The sequence below is a fragment of the Taeniopygia guttata genome, chromosome 2 (genome assembly GCF_048771995.1).
Source record: "Taeniopygia guttata chromosome 2, bTaeGut7.mat, whole genome shotgun sequence".
Lineage (NCBI taxonomy): Eukaryota > Metazoa > Chordata > Aves > Passeriformes > Estrildidae > Taeniopygia > Taeniopygia guttata.
In genome coordinates this window covers 138,145,729-138,169,065 of record NC_133026.1, presented here as the reverse complement: position 1 = coordinate 138,169,065, position 23,337 = coordinate 138,145,729, and the positions used below count along the sequence as shown (strand labels likewise).

At 40.1% G+C, this 23,337-nt stretch overlaps 1 protein-coding gene across 2 annotated transcripts in view; it reads left to right on the top strand.

Annotated features, from left to right (window-relative positions):
- SAMD12 (sterile alpha motif domain containing 12) overlaps positions 1 to 23,337 on the top strand; it is a 167,381-nt gene that overhangs the window by 7,860 nt on the left and 136,184 nt on the right. For both annotated transcript variants that reach the window (NM_001245248.1, XM_072924000.1), the window contains 1 exon segment: positions 9,467 to 9,642. In NM_001245248.1, the coding sequence (NP_001232177.1) occupies positions 9,467 to 9,642 (176 nt within the window).

Here is a 23,337-nt window from a genome sequence, read left to right as displayed (position 1 = left end):
GCATTAAAGAGCAGCTTTATTGCTTGAACCAGTAACAATTCTCCCTAGTTTGTGCTCCTGAATGAAGCAAGGAGGTGTGCAGGGGTCTGAACTTGGGCTGAAGTGAACCCTGTATTCAATTACAGGATCTAATATGCTTGCATGGAGTATGTGATTGACAGAAATAAGAGTGTAAGGAAGACAGTGTGGATTTTAGCTGGTCTTTAGTACAGCCCTATCCATCTCTATATAATGTACTAACTCCTGTTCTTCAGCTGAACATTCAGGTTATTACTTCCCTCTATTCCCTCACCCATTTGCTTGCCTCTGCCCTGTCTTTGTGGCTCTTTTTAAAAAAAAAATTATTTTCTTCCCCCAGAGGGGATTTTGCTTGAGTTGATTTGCTTCTCTGCAAATAACGTAGTAAAAGCAAGAAAGAGACATTTAATAATGCTGTTTCATAAACATAAAGAGAATTGTAATGTGCATCAATAGAAGCTTTCTCTCAGACTGTCCTCTGCATTCTCTTGGCTATGGCTTGTTGCTACACAAATCATCTGGGGTACTAGAGTGAGTAGGATACAGTGGTATGAACAAGCAGTAGGAGGTGAAGAATTTTACTGGGGGAAGGAAAGAAGGCATTTCCAGACTCTTCAGTTAAGTGTACAAGGGAAGGGACACCCTTGAACAATGATAAAGGAGGTAACATTTAGGCAGTTGAGAGAAAGCCAGGACTGAGAACAGAAGTCAACTGTCCGATTTCAAACTAGTTATGCTAGTGAGGATGAATAAAGATATTTTCCTTTGCATTTTGATGACTATGCCTCATTCATGAGACAAGAAATAAAGCCCAGATCCACAGGTGAATTGCAGCCATTTCTGTGCCACATGTTCAGCAGACAGCAGCTTTCATGAGTAGGGCAAAGGCAGGGATCTGTGATGCATGTGTGGGACAGTGAACCTCTGATACCATAATAAAGACTTGTTTGTGTCTGAGCTGTTCTTTGTGTGCTGGATAGGCACGTTAGCATTTAAAAATGGTTTTTGATGTAATATTGGCTGATTATAGAATTGAATAGTAGTATTGTTAGGACTTGAGAAGAGGCAGTCTCAGAGGTGTAGCTTGTGGTGAAGCACGACTATCCAACTTCCTAATCAGTGACTGCAAGACAAGTTTCTTCCAAGATCAGTGGAACTAATGAAGACTCATGGCATGCCCAGGGGTGTTATTACTCTTTTTTATCTCCTGCAAAATCCTTAGGGCAGCAGTGGTACCTAGTTTGAAGTTTGCCTAAGTTGGTTGGTGACTGACAGTTGTAATATATGGTGAATACTTTTCCTTATGAGAGAAAATTATTTTAGGTTTCTGCCTCTCTATCTACCGATTTTATTTGTTTTTCATTCTTACAATTCTTATCTGTTGTAACACACTCTTTGCGTGTAACTTTGTGTGACTCACAATCTTGAAATCCAGAGTTCCTCACTATTCAAGAGAATCTCTGTAGATGCTTGCACAAGCCTTCTTATTGACTTACTAGTTTGCAAAACAAATGACCAATTATTTTGTATTTCAGTCCATTGCTTAAATTGTTTTCTTGTGTGCAGGTGATGCATGTTACTTACTGACCTTTATTACTTTATTCACTAAGATCCATTTTGCTCTAAGTTAATTGCATAGTTCTCTTAGTCCCCTTATGTGTCAGTATTCTCCTGTTCATCTCTACGTGTACAGGATTTGTGGTAACCTGGCCTTATCTATTCACTGCATAGGTTCATTTTTCAATGAGTCTCTGTTGCTAGTGTGAATTCAAGAGCTGCTTGTACCAAATGTACTTTTATTAAAACAGAATGAGAAAATGCTTCAGAAATAATTTTGCTCTCCAATCACTGTGTCTGCTTTTTATAATGAAATCTTGTTGCTGTTATAAAGGCTGAACTTGCATTACTTAGACACCAAGGTCTGTCTAGCATAGTGATGACATACAGTCTGTCTCCTGAAAAGCAGGTGTAAAAGAAACTGTTTACAGCATTTGCTAAAGTCTATAAGATAAGAGATGATAAGTGGATATTGCCATACGTAAAATAAATAGTTTCCAGTAGTAAAACTGTAAAAAATGGAATAAGGAAATTTTTTAGCTGAAGAAACTTAATTACATACATATTCTGGTGGGATGAGGGTCTCAGAAGGCAAACTCTACCCATAGAAGAAGAGAATTTCTTATTCTGGGCTCAGTGTTTCTGTTCTGTAAAGAACTAAGGGGTCTCTTCTCTCTACACCCAAAATTTTTTTGGCCTTCAACCAAATTATGAGTTTAGTTTGATTCCAGATATAAAAGTGCTAAGTTACTCCTTTGGATTTCTTCATATTATTTCTGTTGCTGCACGAGACTTTACAGCTAAAGATTGTTAGAGAGATATATGTGAAGTGTAGTAGCTTGTCTCAGAAAACATACTTATCCTGTGTTCTTCTTTGGCTTTAGTTTTGGGTATTTTTTAATCGTTTCTGGAGAGAGCAAATGGCCTATAGTAATAATTGGCTTGATACTGTGGGATGACACCCCATTGTCCAGCTAGAGATGTTCAGGTATAGTTGTCTCAGGAATGCCATTACCTTAAATTTTATTGGTAATAATAATTCTAAGGAGGTAAAAAAAGCAAAAGCCTGACAAGTCACAGGTACAAATTAAAATGGATGCTCCTCCTCTGAACACTTTATCCCCTTCTGCCTTTATCCACTTTCTACACCTGTGTCCCTTTTACTCTGCCCTTCCTGCCTCTTGACCTGGTTCAATGTCCAGTTCCTTGCTGCTGAGCTGTCACTTATCCTGCCCAGTTCTTGGGCATGTCCCACTGCTTTTCACAAAGACCTGATTGTAAAATTCATATCTTGTTTAATTGATTTATGATTAGTAGTCATTATAATGAGAGGCTAGAAAGACAAGCAGCTCACTGGAGGATTCTGCAGGTACAGGTGTGTGTCTGTCTGCCAAACCTTGCTGCCTGTGTCTGTCTGAGCTTTGTGTGTGAAGCTCCAGGTACAGCTCAGCAGTAGCAGCAGTTTACAGTGCACTCCACAGCTCAATACTGTCCTGCCTTTTGGCACAGCACCTTTGGAATTGCTTGATGCTGCTTTTTGATGCTGACCAACAGAAGCAGATAGCTACACACTAATATTACTTCAGTTATGTATTTTGGGATTTCAGCCTTACAGGAGGTTTGTGATAAATTAATGTGACTTGTACTGAAGTAGAAAAGGTCCTGACTGATTTGATGGGCTTTTTTGCTCTGTGTGAGTGCTGCTGATTCAGTGGCCATTAGGCAGACAGATTTGAGGAACAGAGTGGGCAAAATCTTGAATTTACTTGCTCAGCAGGTTGCCAGCAGTATTTAGTAGGTTGCAACATAAGCAGCAGATTGTATTCATGTGAAACTTTGCATTTTCAAGCAGTTCCAAGTAATGTGTTGGAGGAACTGTACAAATTTATGTTAGGTGGAGAGAGGACTGTATGGAGAAGTACTTCTGGTAGGCAAAAGGCAGACAGTTTCTCAAAACTAGAAGCTGACTGATGAGGCAGATAGACCATCCATAGGAGTTACAGAAACTCATTACTGTGGAAGAAATTTCTGCCACAGAGTAGTCAAAATAGTCCTAAATTTTATAGTACAAATTTGAGCCATCTTTATTTTCAGTTTTTAATCTTGTTTTTTACTATTGTACAAGTGGCACTAACTGCTCAGGTCAGATATTTTTGAAATAATAACATTTTTTTAGGGATATGCAGAGCTCCTAATTCTTGAAATACAAGAAGGGCTTTGCAGTGCAGATCTGTCTTGTTCATTTGGTCAGTGTGAGGAGGCATCTCAATCTGAACAAGACTTCAGTGTTTTCGGTGTGAATGTTTCCTCTCTGGTCAACCCAGGTAAAGTGGGTTGCGAATAAATGCAAGCAAAAAGCCTCAGGGATTCTGTCTGATTACTCTGGATTAAAATGTAGCCTCTGGAAGTGTATAGAACTCATTGAAAATGCTGAGTGCAAAATTTGGTGTGATTGGAGGTTTGATTTGCTTTTGACAAAGAAATGGGCAGCAATGGAAGGAGCAAGTCCAATGAGAGCTGCTGTCCAAAGGTCTTTTTCCCTAGAAATACTTGATAAATCTCTGTGACTACTGAAATGACTGAAAAGATATTTGGACCTTTTTTATAAGGTCCCGGCTATGTCCAACCCGAGTTTGTTAATGTTCAAGCTATACAGATGAACTTTGTCTGTACTTTTCAACAATGTGACATTTTATGGTGGGAGTAGTAGGTGGATTGTATGGGCTTACCTCTTAGCATTGTACAGCTAAGTCTGTGGAATGAGTACATAAAATGGAGCTTGCAAGGTTGCCATGTTTGACACATGAAAGTTTTGTAAGGATTGTTAGAGCTTGGGTGGGTATCTCCTGTGCCTGCTTTTTGTCTCTGAATAGCAAAAGCTAGCATATGACTATGATGCACACAGAACAGGGCACATGAGTAAGAAGATGCTATTTTTACTCGATCACTTTTTAGAATAGAACAATTGTTATTGCATGTAACTCAAGTACTTGCTAAATATGCTTTAATGTAGCCTTAATTGATCTGCTTAAAGTTTTAAGCAGCCAGCAGTATTCCCACTGAAACATGTAGTTATGAAAGGTTTGACACAGTAGGCAGTGAGTGCACAGAGGTAGCGATTGATCATAGATTTATCTGCTAAGCCTTGAGCCTACAGATGGAGAGACTAAGACTTTCCATCTGCCCATGCAAAACTTTGGATATATCAAGGCTGTGCTTTGAAGAGTGCCTTCAGGCTTTCTTCTGGACAGGATTCACAGAGTACCCTCTAGGAAAAGACAAGGCTTGCCCCAGATGCCAGTAACTTACAGTGGCTCTTGGTGCTTCTGTGTACCATCAAGCATACTCAGACAAGCTGTCTCTTGGCTGCTTACCATCTGGGAGACAAGCATGCATGGGAATAAGGTGGGGGTGGCATGGGGCAGAGCATTCACCTTGCCCTGCAAGCTCTTTTGAAACCGCATGTGCACCCTGGAGAGATCTGTGTGGGCATGAACTGGCTCACATGTATGGGCCAGCTTCTGCAGGGCAACAAATTCTCTTGCTCTGTATACATGGAAAGACTTGAGCTTGTGTTCCACCATATATAAAAAGTACAAAGTGTATTGAATCCTCGTTTTTTAGGACAGATGTGGGGTCATTTTGATATTTTGGATGCTCCGCTTACTACTTTTCTCAAGAGCTTTTCACTCTCATAACTTGTCAGATCTCAGCAGTCTTTTTAGATTCTGAAAAAGTGGATATTTTCCATTAGATTCAGCTTTACCATTAAGTTAGGAGTACAAGAGCACTTAAGTACCTTTTTTTTACATAATAGTTTGTTTAATAAATGTAATCTTTGGATCTATGTTATTGTTTCAGCCAGCACCATTCATTATGTGCTTGTTGCTGTACAGTCAGAGCTGTATAGAACATCCACCCTCCTTCCTCAAAAGGAAACAAGTTCCCACCACAGAAAGCTTTCAATACAAGTTGAACAACAATTGTTGGGGGAGCATGAAGAGAGATTAATCAACTGAGGTGGAGTTTTCAGCATGGAAAGAAGAATATAAGTGATCTGAATCTGGATGAAGGGCTGTATTACTGAGATGAGGATGATATATGAATATTGAGATTGTATGGAAGAATATTGGACGAAGTTCTGTTTCAAAATCTGATGATGCTGCTGATAGTGGTGTTAGGCTGATACTGTGAGCTGATTTGGAGGGTGTTTGTTGTCTTGATATACTGTTAAAATTTGGGACTGATGAGGTGGACGCAGTTTGTAGAATGAAGAGGTGCTGAGGCAGCAGGGATATTATCCAAGGAGCAGTGTGGGAAAATGGTCTGAATGCAGAGGACAGGGTGAGCTAGTGTTAGCCAATACCAGGGTAAGGAGGAGTAATGATTTGAACAATATTTTAGCCAGAAACTATTTTGTCTGGAGAAAGATTTTTTTTCCAGATGAATGCCATTATGTCCTAAAAGAAATTCAAGATGTGTCAGCTAAGAGAGAGCGCATGGGCTGGGGTGAAGTTAGTGATTTGTGATTATTTTCTAAGAGCTGTTTAGACTCAGTTCTATGGGATGTTAGCCCTGGGTGCTGTCAGCCTACCAAGCCCCATTAGGTTTGATAGTTTATCCTGGGTTTTGAGCTGACCTTATCTAGCTAAAATTATATAAGATGTAGATTTAAGGAGAGAATAAATTATTGACCAAACATGGACCTCTTTTGCTGCCTTTAACAAATCCTGAAAGGGAACCATTTTGATTTGTATTGACATTTGAAAGGAGGCAAGAGCTCCACATCTGTCTGCCACAAAGATGGATCTATGTATTCTGTGTGGTAACAGGAAATAACAGACCTATGCAAGGAAATATTCCTTGCCCCTATTCTCTGTGTAGCTGAGGGTTGGAGATAGCACTAGAAGAAAATAATAGAGCTGGCTACCTAAAGATGTGTCATGAAAAAGAAAGATAAGCTTTGCCAAGTGGCTAAGATACTTCTTAGGAGATTAATACCCCTAGAAAATAAAAAGTTTTCTCTCCCCACTTCCCCTCCTTCCCCTTCAATTCTAGCAACTCTGGAAAAGTCCCCTAAGACAGTTTTTGTTTCTTTTAACCACTCACCTGTTTTCAATTAAAAGGCAGTGGGCATCTATGTAATTGCTAGCAACCTCTTCCATTTTTTCTCTTTTGTATCCTGAAGGAGCTCGGTAAAAGGCATTGCTGAAAAAGCACTAGCATTCATTACTCTTGAATGCATGATGGGCTAAGAGTCAAGCAGCATCTTGCCAAGTGACTTATTTAATTTTTAAGCCATCCAGGTACTTATAGATTTGTAAAGCTGTTGAAGTTGGAAAAGAGCTTTAAAATCAAGTCCTAACCTTAACCCGGTACTGACAAGTCCACCACTAAACCATGTCCTCAAGTGTCATGTCTACATGTTTTTTTTAAATTCAGGGATGTTGGCTGCCCCACTTCTCTGGGCAGCCTGTTCCAACGCCTGACAACCCTTTCCACGAAGAAATTTTTCCTAATATCCAATCTAAACTTCCCCTAGCCCAACTTGAGGAGTTTTCCTCTGATCCTGTTGCTTGTTACAGTGGGAAGAGACTGACCCCCCACCTGGCTACAGCCTCCTTTCAGGGAGTTGTAGAGAGTGGTAAGGTCTCCCCTGAGCCTCCTTTTCTCCAGGCTGAACACCCCCAGCTCCCTCAGCTGTTCCTCTCAGGCTTGTGATCCAGACCCTTCCCCAGCTCTGTTGTTCTTCTCTGGATGTGCTCCAGCCTCTCAATGTCCTTTTTGTAGTGAGTGACACAGCATTCGAGGTGTGGCCTCACCAGTGCCAAGTAAAGTCCACATAGGCAACTTCCACAGCCGATTAGTCATCATGGTATTGAAACCTGTATAATTTGCTCCCTGTAATGCATGGTAAATTAGTGCTATAAACCAGAAGGATCTCCTTGTTCATCCCATGTCACCCTTCTCCCTAATCTCTATTGATTCAGGGCACTGGGAAGGGAGGAATTGCAATTCACAGTAGACTTGCTGCTGGCACTGTTCTTCCAGGCAGTTTATGTCCCACTGTGCTACCTAATTTCTCTTTGGTGAGCACTGGAACTGGGCTGACAGCCAAAAACTGCCTGCTTCTGAATGTTGCTGTAGTGTGTTAGGGTTCCAAAGGTGTCTCCAGGAGCCTTCCTATTCAGCTAGGGAAAATCCTTTCCAAAGACGGAGGGATTTTTATGGATCATATTTGGTATCAAATGTGTTTTCGCTGCTGATCTGCCCTTGCTGGAGCAGGGTGTGCTGGGAGTACTTTTACAGGTCAGTTAAGATACATTTACATTTTTTGTACAGGAAGGAATTAATTAGGTTACTAACAAAACAGTTTTCATTCTCATTGTGCTGTGAAAACAGTCAGTCTTGTAGGATCACATCTGTCTGTGGTCTGGAGGATAGGCAAATAAGTTGCTAGTAGTTGTTTCTTTCAGGTGTATAGATATGATCTAGAGGAGCTAGATAATAGTAAGGGGATATAATCTATCCACAATTTTTTTTGTGTGTCTTGAGGCACACTGATGTAAATACAAACCACAGAACAAATTTCTTTTTATGTTCCTATAGAAGGTGTTCCTATCCTTGGCTTGCAGATGTATGTATTGTAGTGGTTGCAGAGATCACTTGTCTTTTAGAAATATTTGGATGTTTTTAAAGATTCCAAGGGAAAATGGTCAACATTTTGGCCTCTGCTTTAATTCTGTACCAAGGAATTCCTGTAACTTAGGCTCAAAGTTTTCAATTAAGACTCTAGGATTTAAGCTGAATAGATTTTCAAAAGGTGCTATAGTTAAAGAACCCTTTGCTTTCACTGGCAGCTTGAGCCAGTTTCTTGTGAGAGGCTTTTAAGGGCTGATCTGTAGCTGGTAGAAACTGGTAGTTCTGATTTCTTCCCCAGCTCCCCATCCTTTGCTTCTAAATCAACCAAGAGTAAAAGGACAGCTTTTATTTTGGCTGTACATTGTAGTTTAGGTTTCTATTTAGATCTGTCAAACATTGCACTACAGTATCTGAGCGAAGTTCTTTTGTACATAGAGGAAATTGGGACCATTAATTACAAGTAGTGCTAAAAGTAGCCCAGTTATGCAGGAACATAAATGCAAAAATCAGCCACATAAAGGGGAAGTTGTCTCAGGATCCACACATTTTTTAAATCACTACTATGTGTGTGAATGCTGAAACTGTGAAAATCTGGGCAGAAAACAAACTACTCCCATAGTTCTAAATGGGCATTTCTCTTCTATGGTTTGCATTTGTTTTATTTTCTTCTCTGAAAGCTTTCCTTATTCTGCTGTCATTAGTCTCTACCTCATTATATACTCCCAGGGAGTACATCCCTCTTGCTTGTTAGGATAGTGTAGGTGGTAACTTGCAGTGGTACAAAGAACTGAAGGAGATATAATCAGCTGAATAAGTCATTACTTTGTGCAGAGACTGACTTGCTGATTTTTTTGTGCATGGCTTACTTATCCCACATTCTTTAAGACCTAGAATGTTGTAGGAATTTAAAATGTAATAGAAAACCTTCAACTTGTTTGCCTAGAAAGGGAAAAAAGATATGGTTGAATGATGAACATTTAATAAAAGCTCTAAGTTGAAGGTCTTGGATGCTCCAGTGAATCCAGCAGAGCACAGCTCCACATGGTAGCCTGCACTACATAAATTTATGCAGTGCTGCATTCCTCTCACTTTCTCAAATATCTCACCTTGAATGTACATCAAGGTGCAGATGGTTCAATTGCTTTGGTCTGACACAGCTCTGACATGGCACTTCTCAGTAGTTCGTGCTAAATGTTTGAACTGTTGGTTTCTTCTTTCCTAAAGCAATGTTTCTCATATTTTTTCCCAGCTATCCATTGCAATCTGAATCCAAATGGTATTGATCACCCTGTCCCCACAGAAGGTATTAACCTGCAGCTTGAAGGCGAAAGAGTTGATTCGCTCGCGGTTAAGAACACTGGTACTCCGAAAGGGCCCGAGTCAAAAGACACCCCCAAGAGACAAGTGGAGCCGGAAATATCTAAGGTAGGTAGGATTTCCTTCATATTTATTTTTGTGAGTCTTTAAGAATCCAAGCTTCTTGAAGTCTTGGCTTCTGCTTAAATAGAATTTATCATCCTGTTAAAGATATATAAAGGCGTAAAAATAGCAGTATGAGGAAGTGGGTGTTACAGAAGCAAGGTACTGCTGTGGATTTGTAGCATACACACGTCTTGGATATTGCACTATTCTGTTTTTCTCTAAATGAAGATAATTAAAGTAATGGGATCTCTCTTTTTCAGACACTGTGGAGACTCTTTTTCCAAATGATTTGGCTAACAAGCAGAATGGGCACAGAAATGTTTTTCTTGAGGTTTTGTTTGTTTGTTTGCATATTTATTTTTTCTTGGGGCAGGTAAAGGAGGAGAAAAGTTCTATGGATATATGAATATATGGATTTTTATATGGGGGACTGATTTTAATAATCTGTTACTTATTTTAGTAAAATACCAGGATGGTTCTTCCATGTGTGATATGACAGTAAGCAAACATAGTTTAGAGATGAGTTCCTGAAAACGAATGTGTCTGTTCTTACTCATAAGCTTCTACTTCTTGTATGAGTGCAGCAGATGTAACTACCAAGTGCAAGTGAATGTGTGTACTCAAGATACTCTGGTATAGGACAATAATTTGTCATATTAGATACATTTTTAACTGGAATCACAGGATATTCTGAGTTGGAAGGGATCCCACAAGGATCTTTAAATCCAGCTCCTAAGTGAATGGCCCATACAGGGGTTGAACCTACAAGCTTGGCATTACTAGCACCAGGCTCTAACCAAGGAAGCTGGTCTCAGGGTCAAAGGAAAGATAAGAGAATGTTATAAAATAATTGGGAAACATTCTTTAAAAGCCTTATCAGTATTTTTGGTTCTTAAAGGCCTAAAACCAGGAGTTTGGAGGTAATTTCTGCAGAGTGGAAAATTGAGTCTTTATTGAATCTGACACATTGAGAGTTATTAGAGCAAATAAAATTAGTGTCTTTTTTCTAACAGGTTCAAAAAGGCAAGAGAAATTATTTCAATGACTGAACAAATAGGAGTATTTCCTACTGCCAACAGTACAATAAACCTAAAAAATAATACACATATGGTTGTGATGCATTTTTCTTTTAGAATCAAATAGTATTAAATGTTTGGAGCAATTACCTTGACAATAAAGGCTTGGTATGAATTCTCCATTCTAATTTTTATCTACAATATCTAGTTTAAATGTAATAAATTTAAATTAATACAATTTAACTCATTTCATTCTGACTTAATGCATCAAACTAGATCCTCCATTACAGGCTTGCAGCAATTAAAAAAACCCCACTACTTGTAATCTGTTTGGTGGCCATTTATCAGACAGAATCACAGGACCACTAGGTTGGAAGAGACCTTCAAGATCATCAAGTCCAACCCATGCCCTAAACACCTTAACTAAACCATGGCAACCAGTGCCATATCCAGTCTTTTTTTTAACACATCAAGGGATGGTGACAACCACCATTTATCAAGCACCTTGCTGATTTGTCATGAACCCTTACAGAACAGGTTTGTGGTTACTGCTTTGAAATATCCATTTGATAACAAGACCACCAGATTTTGGATGAGTTTTGAGACAAAGCTCAGCTAATAAGGCATTTGTCCAGCTGTTCACAAAGGCAAGGTAACCCTACTCATGTTTCAACATCAGCAGATGAAAATCTGCCCTGTATTGAAAGCTGAGGAGGTGTATTAAAATTTGGAGACATACAAGCTTGGGAGTGAAGAAGTAAAATGGTGCAACAGGGCTCCCAATTGAGAATGGGCTCGTGTAGCTGACATGGAATACAGTCATTTCAAAAGACTTATCCTAATGAAAAATCAGAGTGAAATAAATCAGTGATAGTAAGGGAGTCTGCTTTCAATGTCTGAGCTGTGATTGTTGGACTGATGAATATGAAACAGGCTGTCCTTGCTGGAGATGGTGGGGGAAGAGGGGAAGTGTGCTCTCAAAGGGGAAGGTGCTCTCAAAGTACTGAAATCCAGTATTGGTTTCCCACATCTGATTGTAGTAGTTTCATTTAGAAAACTGGGCATGCTTCAGATTTAAAAACAAACAAACAAACGGAATTTTTGCTTAATGGAATAAGCTTAGCATAAGTGAATCAAGCAAATGGAATGGACTATTTTTTCTAAATGTATTGCTTTATTGCCTTGTTAGTAACTTTGTCTTTTATGTATGTAGTAATTTAGTGATGCTTTTCATCTGGATTCATACGTTACAGCCTGAGGTGGCCTGTCTTTTCTGGCTTACTCTGCCTTAACTTTAAATGCTGTTTTGCTTTGTCCTCTAAAATGTGAATATGGAGTTGGACTTCAGTTTGTGTAGCTTTAAGAATTGAATTAAGCTGCCATTAGGAAACTTCATCCATGTAATCATATATGTATAGTGGAAAGATGAGCAGAAATTCAGGAAAGTTTTGTAAATAAAACATTGTGATCAGAGCCATTTGCTTTATATTTCCATTGCACAGTTGTTTTTAAAAAGGATATCTTTGTAGTTCTGTGTATTCAAATAACATCAACACATACCTCATATTCACAGTAGTGTTGCACAAAGCAGTGCAATGTATTGAATATAATTTAAGATGCCTTCTGTTCCTTCTTTCAGCTTTCTAATTTGTCATCAAGATCACTTCCAGCACTTTAAACATCTGGTTTTGCTGTCCAAAGAAACAAACAAAATCTCCTTTGTAATGAAGTATGTCCTTCCTTTTCTGTCCTCAGCTATGGGATTAAAGTACAGTAGTAACTCATGGGTTACAGACAAGTTCAAAGTTCCTTTTTATGGAACTACTGTAATGTAAATATGTGAGTACAAGTATTTGATTCTATATTTGGGATGCAGACAACAGAAAGTGTAGCTCCAGTGAAGGTTCATTCATTTATAAGTTCCTGATTAATATGGAATCTAGTATTTATTGGCTGACTGAGGTAGAATTATAATGCAAAATGGAATAATGATCTTAGTCTCCCTCAGCTGGTTCCCTGAGGAACCACCTTGTTACAAATATGAGCAAGTCCAAAACCAGCAAGATTATTCAGAGCTAAACTAATGTCTACAATCTAGTCAGACTCTAATAATATACAGGATATAATACAAATTAAGGAAAAGATATGAAGTGTAAAAATGCTTCATTTTTTTATTCAGGTATATCAATATACACATTTTCTTAAGTAACTGATTTTTCAGCATTCCTGATAGATAAAAACAATTCAGGCAGTTGAGTGGTCACTTTCACAGAGCAGTAAAAGTCACTGGAGAAAGCAAGAATGGTTTCTTAATATATGTTTTACGAATATAAATTATTTCTTTACCACCTATATTTAACCACTGTTATGTGTTTTTTCTGGAATTCTTATATTTTTTCATTGAAATGCTACTTCTGGCTCTTATGTCTCATCTGTTTGGTTTTAATACCATATTCACACAGTAGAGTTCTGTTAAAAACAAGCTAACAAAGATTTTGTTATACTTTTGGAATCCTGTACTTTTCTGAATATAGGCTTTAAGAGAAGGCAGCTTTTCTAAGGAGATTCAGAAAATGATGTTTTGCAGCAGCGTTGACTTGTAATCAAGTCCTCCTGCATGATGTACTCACAAAGCCTATTTGATGGTGAGCATGAGACCCAAATCTGGGCTGTTACTCATTAGGAGGTTATTTATTCAGGGAGTTTTCTTTCCTAAGTAAGGTGTGCATACCTGGTAACACATTTTGTCTCATTATGTGGTAGCAGCAATAGCTAATAATGGAGGCTTTTTAATGGCAACTACTGCTGTTAGGTTTTTTGTGTTGTGTTAGCAATTGCAGGTTTTTTTATCTGACTCGAGAGAAATTAACAGTCCTTTAAAATGTTCATGAAAACTATGAAAAGAAACTGGTAAAAGAAGTGAGAAGCTTTTATCTTGTCTTCTGTTGATAAGTGCTATATAGGGATCAGTAGACTATGTTTTGTTGCAGTGTAGCTCATTAGTTCTTTTGGTTGCTTTTGCTTTCTTAAAAATCCCCTTTTTTTTTTTTTGAAATTATATTGAACAACACTGAAGGGCTGACTGAACTCAGTACCAAGAGGATAAGAATTCATCTCAGCTTACTGGGCTCTGTTCAGCACTGACTGGGGTGGAAACAGCTCCTCTGGCTTCCCTGGGAGGATCTGCTCTGATCAGCAAGTGTTTGGGAGGGGTGGGGGGTGTCAAGCATGTGATGAAAAGTTGAAGCACGGAAGAGTAAGGATTTTAAGTGATAAAGGTGTTACAGAATTCCTAGAGATATTAAAATTTTGTCAGTTATTTAAATTTAAAAAAAGAGTCTTGGTACTGTTGTCTAACAAGAGACTAGGAAAAGTAATTTTGTAGAAGAATTCTCCATTTTTTTAATCAGTGGTTTCTGCTTCACAGTGTTTATCCTTTTTGGTCAAGCTTATCAAATGGGTTGGGTACGAAAGACACTATTAGGCCAGTCTGGGTGAGGCTCTAAGCCAACTGATCTCATGGCAGAGGGGTTTGAACTAGATGATCACTATGGTCCCTTCCAACCCAAACCATTCTATATCCCCCCTGCCGCCCCGCGCTTTTTTTGACCTTTTTTTATAGTTGAGAAACACCAATGCCCACTGAACTGGGGCAATGAGGTTTTGCCATTTTGAGTTGTCTTCCTATTCTCTTCCTCTTGTGAGACTTCTGGTGGCCACAGGATATGGGTAAAAACCCCCACATTGGACTGATTAAAGTTAAGAAACATTTTTCTCTTGAAGTGAAGGTTCAGCAAAACCCCAGATGGGCTGTTCAGCTCCTCCCGATTTTGCTTTAAAATTGTGTGTCAGGGTGTATGAATTGCAGATCTCTGTGTGTTTCTGAGTGAGGTACTGACTCTGGATGGGGAAATGTTACTTTACTGAAATATAGTTTTTATTAGCTTACTTTTGTGGAGAAGTAGTTAACAGATTTCCACTGTCCACATCAGATCACCACAATGAAAGTCAATAGATTAGGTGTGAATGTGAATTTTTTTCCCTCTCCCAACTCTGACTGTGATAGTGACAAACACCACTTACAGCATTGGGTCTTCTTTATGACTAATAAAAATGGGCACAGAATCTCAGTGTAGACTATATCTGAAATAGGTTTAAGAACATTTGGTAAATGTTACTATCACATAGCTGAAATAATTGCACTTCAGGACAATGTACTTTTCACGTGTTGCATAGTTATAAGTATCCATGTAAATCAGGGGCTGAAATGTTTGATGTGTGTGTACCCCTTCCACTCTCAGCCTGTCATTCACAATTGTGACCTCTGGCTGAAGCCTCAAGTTTCAGAACCATGCAGTGAACAAAACTCTTATCCTGAGCTGTGAAACAGCAGTGCTGGGTGACTCTGGGCATTTCAAGCCACTGAGAGTGATGTTTTGTTTATCATTCTGGGATTTCACGGGAGAGAATGAAGTGCTGAAGTAACCCTACCTGTAGTGCAAAACACAGCTGCTTAGTTCAGAATCCACACCCTCAGAATCAAGAAAAACAAGAAACATCTCACTCTGTTGGGGTCCTGTAAGCCAGCTCACCACAGGAGGACAAATGTCTGATTCAAAATCCAAGTATATTCTTGTTGTAGCATGATTTTTGCCATTGCTGTATCATCCATTCTTGCTATAAATAGTTTAATATGAAGACCCACATTTTAACAGCGAGGTTTTTCCATTCAGCATAAAAGATCTACCTTCTCCTGTTTATTCTGTTGACAATGACTGCATACCTGGGGAATCTGGCAAATGTCATCTCCTCTGCTGACAGCAACCGTTTGGAAGTGGGAGATCTTGACAAGTTAGTGTGTTGTGCTCTGTCCAGCAGGTGGAAAGGACCACTTGTGTCTTTCTCCTTTGCCCCTCATCTCAAAGTGGGATTATTTTCTTATTGGTTTTCTTCCCACAGGAAATCAAAATAGTGAACTCAGACTAATTCTTAGCTCTTAGGTGGTATAAGTAGAACAGCTGAAGTTTATTCACAAAGACACTGTTGACTGACCTTCTGAATAAAAGGCCTTTATGAAGTTCACCTGTACAAGCATGCGCTATTTATGACTTCAGTCCATCAGGTGATATTAGGAAGAAGAATTTGTTAGGATTTTACAGCTGGATTTTTTAACAGTTGGACTGTGGCTTTCAGAAAAAAAATCAAGGATGAAGACATTTTGGGTAGTTGCATGCACACAAGTGCTTGCATGTGGAGGACATCAAGGTGTTGGCCCCTGGGAAGCGGTGCAGTCTGTGACCCTGAGGTGTGCTTGGGGCTGCACAAACACACAGCAGTGATGTAGCTTCTGCTGCAGAGAGACAGTCCTTGCACAGGGCTGCCTTGAGCAGATGGTTACAAAGAGGCAGCTGAGAGAGCATAAGGAGGGAAGTGTAGTCTGATCTGGCTCCTGTTGTCCTGTGAAAACTATCAATGTGAAATTTGTGTTCTTTCCCATTACAGTAGTGTGAAAAGGAGCAGAAATTGCAGTACATATTAGCAAACATAAGCAGTAAAATGCTGTGGTAGTACTCTAGAAATAAGTGGGATGTCTAATACTATAGACACATGTAGAGACAGACATGTTTTTTAGAACAACTTCAGGGAAAAAGAAATGTAGATAAAAAGGTGGAGAGGCTTTTAGAGGAAAAAGCAATTACATACAGCATGTGGATGCATATTGTACTTACAGTGCCAGTTTTGCTGCTTGCCTCATTGTGAAGCTGTTTCACAAAGCCATCCAAACCATCTACTTCCACTTTTAAGATACTTTAAGGGCTTCAAAAATAAAGTAGTATTTTAATGACACAGCTACCTTGTTGGGAATGGAAAAATACAGGATTGCCTGGTCAAGAAAATAATAGCATTGTGATTAAAGGGACTAAAAAATGTATTATGGAACCAATTTAGCTTTTAAAATGGAAAATGCTCCACTGTTGACACCACAGGTCTGCAAATGGTGTATTTTGCCTGTGTTATAACTTATAAATATAATATAATTAAATAAGTTATTTTATTAATCTGCCTCATGTGTTTGCAGGCAGTTGCTGTAGTCACTAGGGAAACACAGAACCATTTGTTTTGGAAGCAACCATAAAGATGATCTTGTTCCAGCCACCCTGGCATGGGCAGGGACACCTTTCACTAGACCAGGTTGCTCAGAGCTCCATCCAGCCCGGCCTTGAACACTTCCAGGGATGGGGCATCCACAGCTTCTCTGGGCAACCTGTGCCAGTGCTTACCACCCTTACAGTAAGGATTTTTTTCTAATATCTAATCTAAGCCTATTGTCTTTCAGTTTGAAGCCATTCTCCCTTCTCCTGTCACTACATGTCCTTGTAAAAAGTCTCCTCCATCTTCCTTGAAGGCTCCTTTCAGGTACTGGAAGGCTGCAATTAGGTCACCCAGACCCTTCTTTTCTTCAGGCTGAATAATCCCAATTCTCCCAGCCTTTCCTCAGAGGAGAGGTGCTCCATCCTGCTAATCATCTTGGTGACCTCCTCTGGACTCCCTTCAACTGGTCCATGTCCTTCTGTGCTGGGGACCCTGGAGCTGGATACAGCACTGCAGGTGGGGCCTCACCAGAGTGGAGTAGAGGGGCAGAATCACCTCCAGCTTTCTCTACAAGTGGGAATTTTTGTCCTTTCCATTTCAAAAAATAACATAATTGTGGAGAACTGGGAGTGAGAAATGTCATAGTCACAAAGGGAGTGTGGGACTGATTGGTGACCTCTTGTGTGTTGCATCAATCACCCCTTCATGGAGTCAGTGCTAATTATTACCCAGCTGGGGGCCTCTGGGAGTGACAATTGGTGACCCCTCGTGTGTGGATGAACACACTGCCTTGATTTTTTGATGACTCCTCTGAAGTGTGTCCGAACATGGGCCTGACATTGCTGACCCCTTCGGGCACAGACAGACTGGGGTGACTATTGCTGACCCCAGCCGTGTGTCTGGCACGAACTGGAGACCATCTGGACCTCTCCATCAGAGGAGCTCAGGCTGACCTCCAGCATTCCCTGCAAGATGGATTGGACACCTTCTGCCCTCCTAGAGAGGTAACTGTGATCTGTCTCCGGGGGTGACAGTTGGTGACCCCTCGTGTGTTGCATCGATCACCCCTTCATGGAGTCAATGCTAATCATTGCCTGGCTGGGGTCTGCGCCGACAGGACTGTAGTAGTCTTGATAGTGTGTGGAAGGAGTTTCTTGGGTTGTCACCACTAAGAAGGGAAGGATTTTCATTAGAAGAGCCTGGAAAAGGGTGGCCTGGGGCAGAGTGAGGTCTGTCTTTCCCTGAGTTTCTGTGGGTAGAGTTCAGTTTGCTGATGAGGGCAACTTAAGTTACATGTCTGTATGTAAGCTAGGTGGAATCTTGTCAGTGTGCTCAGAGGAACAAAGACTGATCAGGCTCGATCTCAGGTGAGCACCTTTCACCTGAAGTTGTCTACATTTTGGGGATTGTTTTGAATTTAGATGTTTGGATCTCAAACTTGGTTCTTTCCTCTGCCTTACTGGCTAATCAACCTCTGCATTTGATGTTGAAATGGTTATCCATGTCTGATGGACATGAAACCTTGCATTAGGAGACTGTTTCAGAAGCCGCATTTACCTCATAAATCATACTTGGAATAATTAGGATAGACTACTCACATATATATGGTTATATTCAAAATTATAGTCTGGCAAGCAAATACCATGTATTCTGAAAACAAGTGTCTTAACTTTTGGATTAAAAGCAAATTATTGGAGTGTGTGTGTTTAATTTTTACCCTCTTAGTTTAATTGGTCTTGGACTTCTAGAAGGCTCTTGCTCCTCTCTAGAAGTGAAGCTTTTGCTGTCTGGCTCAGTGTGAGAACCCCGGGATTGATTCAGGGGTCTTGTGTGGTGGTAAAGTCTCTCCTCCAACCTGTGCTTCCAAAGAAAAACTCCGCAGCCTCTTGTTGTTCAGTCTCAAGGCAGTTTATTGCTGGTTATCTAAAAGATTGTCTTCGCCCGCTGCGGCTGCTTTGGTCAGTGGCCCAGGCAGAGACACACACACTCCTGACACCCTCACTGCCCGGTGTCTTCGTTGTCTCTCTCCCCACCCAGGGCTGCTGCTATCTTTTATATGATATATTACTTATTATATGTTTACAGATTTTCCCCAATACCTGCTATCTATGTTAGAATGTGCTTTTCTACTCTAAACCAATCTGTGAGTGCCAACATCACCAAGAACATGGAGGCAAGGAAGCAGAAGGAGGAAGAACAGGATCAGGCCCACTTTCCTCCATCTTAGAACTTCTGACCCCCCTGTACGAAGTAAAACCCCCCTGTACAAGTGTTAAAACCCCCCTGTACAACACTAAAAAATTTTCCCCTCTAATTTGTAATTACTTCTACTATACTATCTAACGCTTTGTGACTGCTTGTTCCACCTTCAAAGTTGGTAACTCATTCCATGGCTCAAACTCAAAATCACAGCTGTTTCCAGCTGCTTGCCAGGGTCTAAAATGCTTCTGACCAAGGCCTGGAACCTCTGAAAATGTCTGAGGGACATTTTGAGTTCCGACAGCTCAGTTTACCCAAATATAGAAGAATGTCGATAACTAGAACAAGTTAAAATTATTGTTTCAGTAGAAATCTGAGATATGGAATAAATTTGCTAATAAAATTTTGTCTCTTGCATGTGTATGTTCATTTAATTGGTTGCTCAGATCAGGCTGTCTGAGAGTAGCAAATGCAGCAGCACATTTGCTGTTGTTCCCATTCTTCTCTGTGGGACAGATTCTCAAGCTGTTTTCCACAGTAAGTAGTGGTAGAGGCTTCCACTGGCACTTTGTCATGCCTCTGGTTTTGATTGGAAGTATTTGGTGGATGGAGGCTAAAGTAAACTAGTGTTTTGCTCTGAGAGGCCTCTAGGCACTGCAGAAATGCCAACAATAATGACCTCTGATGTCAGGGAGGATTTTCAATATTCTCTCGTGTCATACTTTTCAAATACCAGTTCTTTTTAGGTGTTTCTGAATGTGGACTTCAGAAGTGTTACGGTTTTATCTGATTCTACAGTCAACTGCAGATTATTGTGTTGCTGATGTACCACTGCAGGGAGCAGGGAAACAACTCTCAAATGTTAAAGCATGCATTTTCTATGATGCTGTGTATCATCCATGGGGCAAGCAGAAGATAAGATTAATGTTGTGTTTAATGAGAGACAATTCTTCCCTTTTCCTTTTTAGTTTCTTTTTACCAACTCATTTGTAAGTAGCATGGGGTTGCCTTGGCTGTAATGCCATTAAGTGAAACTTTGATACAGTGATTCAGCCTGGGGGTGGCTTTAAGTGCCTGTGTCCTACTTCTAGTACTTCTGTGCTTCTAGTAATGTTGATGGTGTGCTTTTATATTGTCATTAGCCACTCTTGGAATTTGCAGGGTTGGTTCAAAAATGAGAATGATGTCCAAGTATGACAGACTCTTGAACTGAAAGAAGCATTGCAAGTGCACAATGAGAGGGCAGCTGGAGTGTGGAAGCAGTACAATAGCATGTTTCATTGAATTTGGGAGGTGCTAATGTGCAGCTGAGACCTTTGACACTTGTGGTGAGGAAACTTTCCTGTCTGGCCATCCAGGAGCCACTCTGGGAGTCTGCTGGCACAGCCTGAGCCGGGACCGAGGCCCCTTCACAGCCACACCCCCCACACTGAGATGGTCGGACCAGGTTTCCTTACTGCCTCTACCCTGTCTTTTCCATAGCAGAATCTCAGACTTGTGGATACTTTAAAACATTTCATCATGGGGCAATAGCAAAACAACAACTCAAGCTGCTGCCTCTTAGGAAGGAGCCCAAAGGAAACCCTGGGCTTCTGTATCCTTATGGTCTAAGCAGAGGAAAGTCTGGGCTCTCCCTGCTGAGTCACTGGCTCCTGCTGTGACTCTGAGTCACCTGGCCGGTGCCACAGGTCCCTGGGTCCTTTGCTGTGCAAAGGGTCGGTGCCAGATCTCAGCCTCTTGCCTCAGGCTCCTGCCACCCAGAGCTCAATCTGCAGCTCTCCCTGCAGCTGCTCACCGAGCTACCTGTGCTGAATGTATTCTTGAACATTTGGAAAAGACAAATACTATTAGTGATAGTGGCATGAAACATCGCAAGTAAATTTCCTTTTAGAGATTAGGGCATGTGTATCCAATTCTATCAATAAATCAACAGTTTAAGAAAAGAAAAGAGATTACATTTTAGGTTTTTTACTTTAGCTTTTGAATTGTCTCTTGTTCTGTTTGTGGAAAGTTGTGATGCTTTCCTATTCTCTGAATATTCCAGCTGCCATCTTCAGTCTGCTGTCTCTGTCAGACTGTACAGATTGACACAGAGCCATCTCTCGCCTGCCATCAGTTTACCTGCCAAGCTGATGTCATCCCTAAGGCCTAGATGAGGAGTATCTTCCCTTCCTATATGATGAGTGTCTTGTCTCATCTATACCCCTGTGGAGAGCAAAGAGTTCACTTGAGGCAGGGTTAGCTACAACAGTTAAGGCTAATGTAATATTCAATCTTGCTTTGCGAACTGTTGCCTGGAATGGGAGATGCTGATCCTCATCTCTGTGGTGCAGTGCTGCTAAACCCCAGCACCTCTGCCCGATTCAGAATGAATAACCAGCAGAATGTGCTTGGGGCTCCCAGCAGTCTGACTGCGTGTGTGCAGTGGGAGAAGATCAACGTGGGTTTCAAGAGGCAGCTGTGCTCATCTCATGTCTCTCAGCAGCTCACAGATGTGACCCTTCCTGCAACCTCAAGAGCTGCAACAGTAGAAGCAGTGAGAGTTTGCAGCCTTGGCTGCTGGGGAGAGGCCAATTCTTTGGGTTACAGGAAACGGTTATATTGGGCATTTTTGCTAATGTAAGCATTTAATTTCCTGCTCACAAAACTGCTAGCAGTCACTAAATGGTCTGGACCATCAATTCTTCCATCTCCCTTACCTCTTAGTTCCTTACCAGAGATCATAGGTATTACTGGTAGAGGCTGTTGCCAGAAGATTTACTTGGTAGAATGAATATTTCTAATTCTACCAATGTCTAGGAATTAATATTGTGATGAGGCATCAAGCTGCACTTCTGGGGTTAAATGTGGCTTTAATATGCATATCTAAAATTAGAAAACCTTCAGCACTGAACAAGGTAGAATTACTGCATATCTTGAGGCCTTTTTTCTATCTTTAAGAAAGAAAATCTTGTAAGTGGGTATTATGTTCTGCCAATTTTCCTTTTTCCTCTAAAGTCTGTAAGTGCATCCATCAGCTTGGCTGACCTAGACATCCTTGACTTTTTTTGCCTTTTTTTTCCCTTGCTTTAAACAGAAGCATGACAATAGAGTCTGTAGCTAATGGTTTTAGAACTGCTATTAATCCATCTTTCATTCAAGGCTGATTGCTTTCAATCTTAGCAGCATGCTTTTGATTGTGAAAGATGTTGTGAATGTCTTTTCATTATTAAAAGGGTAGATATGACTGAACTTCAGCACACCTATGCTGAAAATACTTTCTTCTCTCTAAATAAAGCCTGTGATAGGTCTGAAGATGTATTTTTAAATAATCTATATTTTTATTGACTGAATAGAAAAACATTTCTGGAGGTAAAGGCTATCACAATAGTATGTTCTTGTTCAGATATAACTGTCTCAAGCTTACTTCTCTTTTAGTATGTTGGAACTTTTGCATTTTTTTAGGTTTGTTCTGAAGAGTAAATAGCTTGTCAAAAATGCCAACATTTCAGCATTAGGTGGTAATATGTGAAGCTGTTGAGGAAAACTGATGAGGATAAAAAATAAGCTAACCTGCAAGTGTACTAAACCTTCCTGAAGTCTTTATTGTTGACGGTAGAAGAAGAATCTGAAGTGCTTGTTAAGGTTCATGCTCATTTAACTGTCACCATGGATTTTTTTTCTGTGGGGAAGGCTACTTTGTGGCTTGCAAACTGTAGTTAATGGTCCATAGTGACTGGCAGCAGATTATTTTGGAAAATTTTTTTTCCTGAATAATTATCAGCTTTGTTTTTTCTAGCTGCTGTTTCATGTTCCTCTACCTTCTCTTGAAATAATTCAGTATTGGAAGGTCTTAATTTTTAAAGAGTATTTTCTAATGGGAGAAAAAAAAATAAAGAACAGTGCCAAATAAAATGCATAGATCAGGTAGGTGTTCAGCATGTTGATTAAACTGTCAAATTCAGATGAAATTCATTTAGTTGTGTGTGTCCATTGTACATACTGCACCTTCTGCTTTTTGCTGTGAAGAAAACAGTATAAGATAGTACCTATCTGTTTGGTTTTGGTTGCTTTTTGTTTTGGTTTGGGTTTTTTCCTGATGACCTTTTATTCCCTGCTCTGATTTCCAGATTCCAAAGGACACAAGAATGCTGATATAAGCCAAAAAGAAGTATAATTGGAAAGGAAGTAGTCTTAGCTTTTGATTCAAAAAGAAGACTGTACAGTGTAGTCAGGTTAAGTGAGCACGGCTGACTTTTGTGAGGAAAAAGCCTACACCAGAGTGCATGCTATTATTGCTCTACAGTATTATATGCAAAATGTAAGTGATTTTTAAAACCACAAAATAAGCTGAACAGATGAAATTGAATTTGAAAATTAAGCTAGCTTTTCTGTGCAAGGCACAGTGATG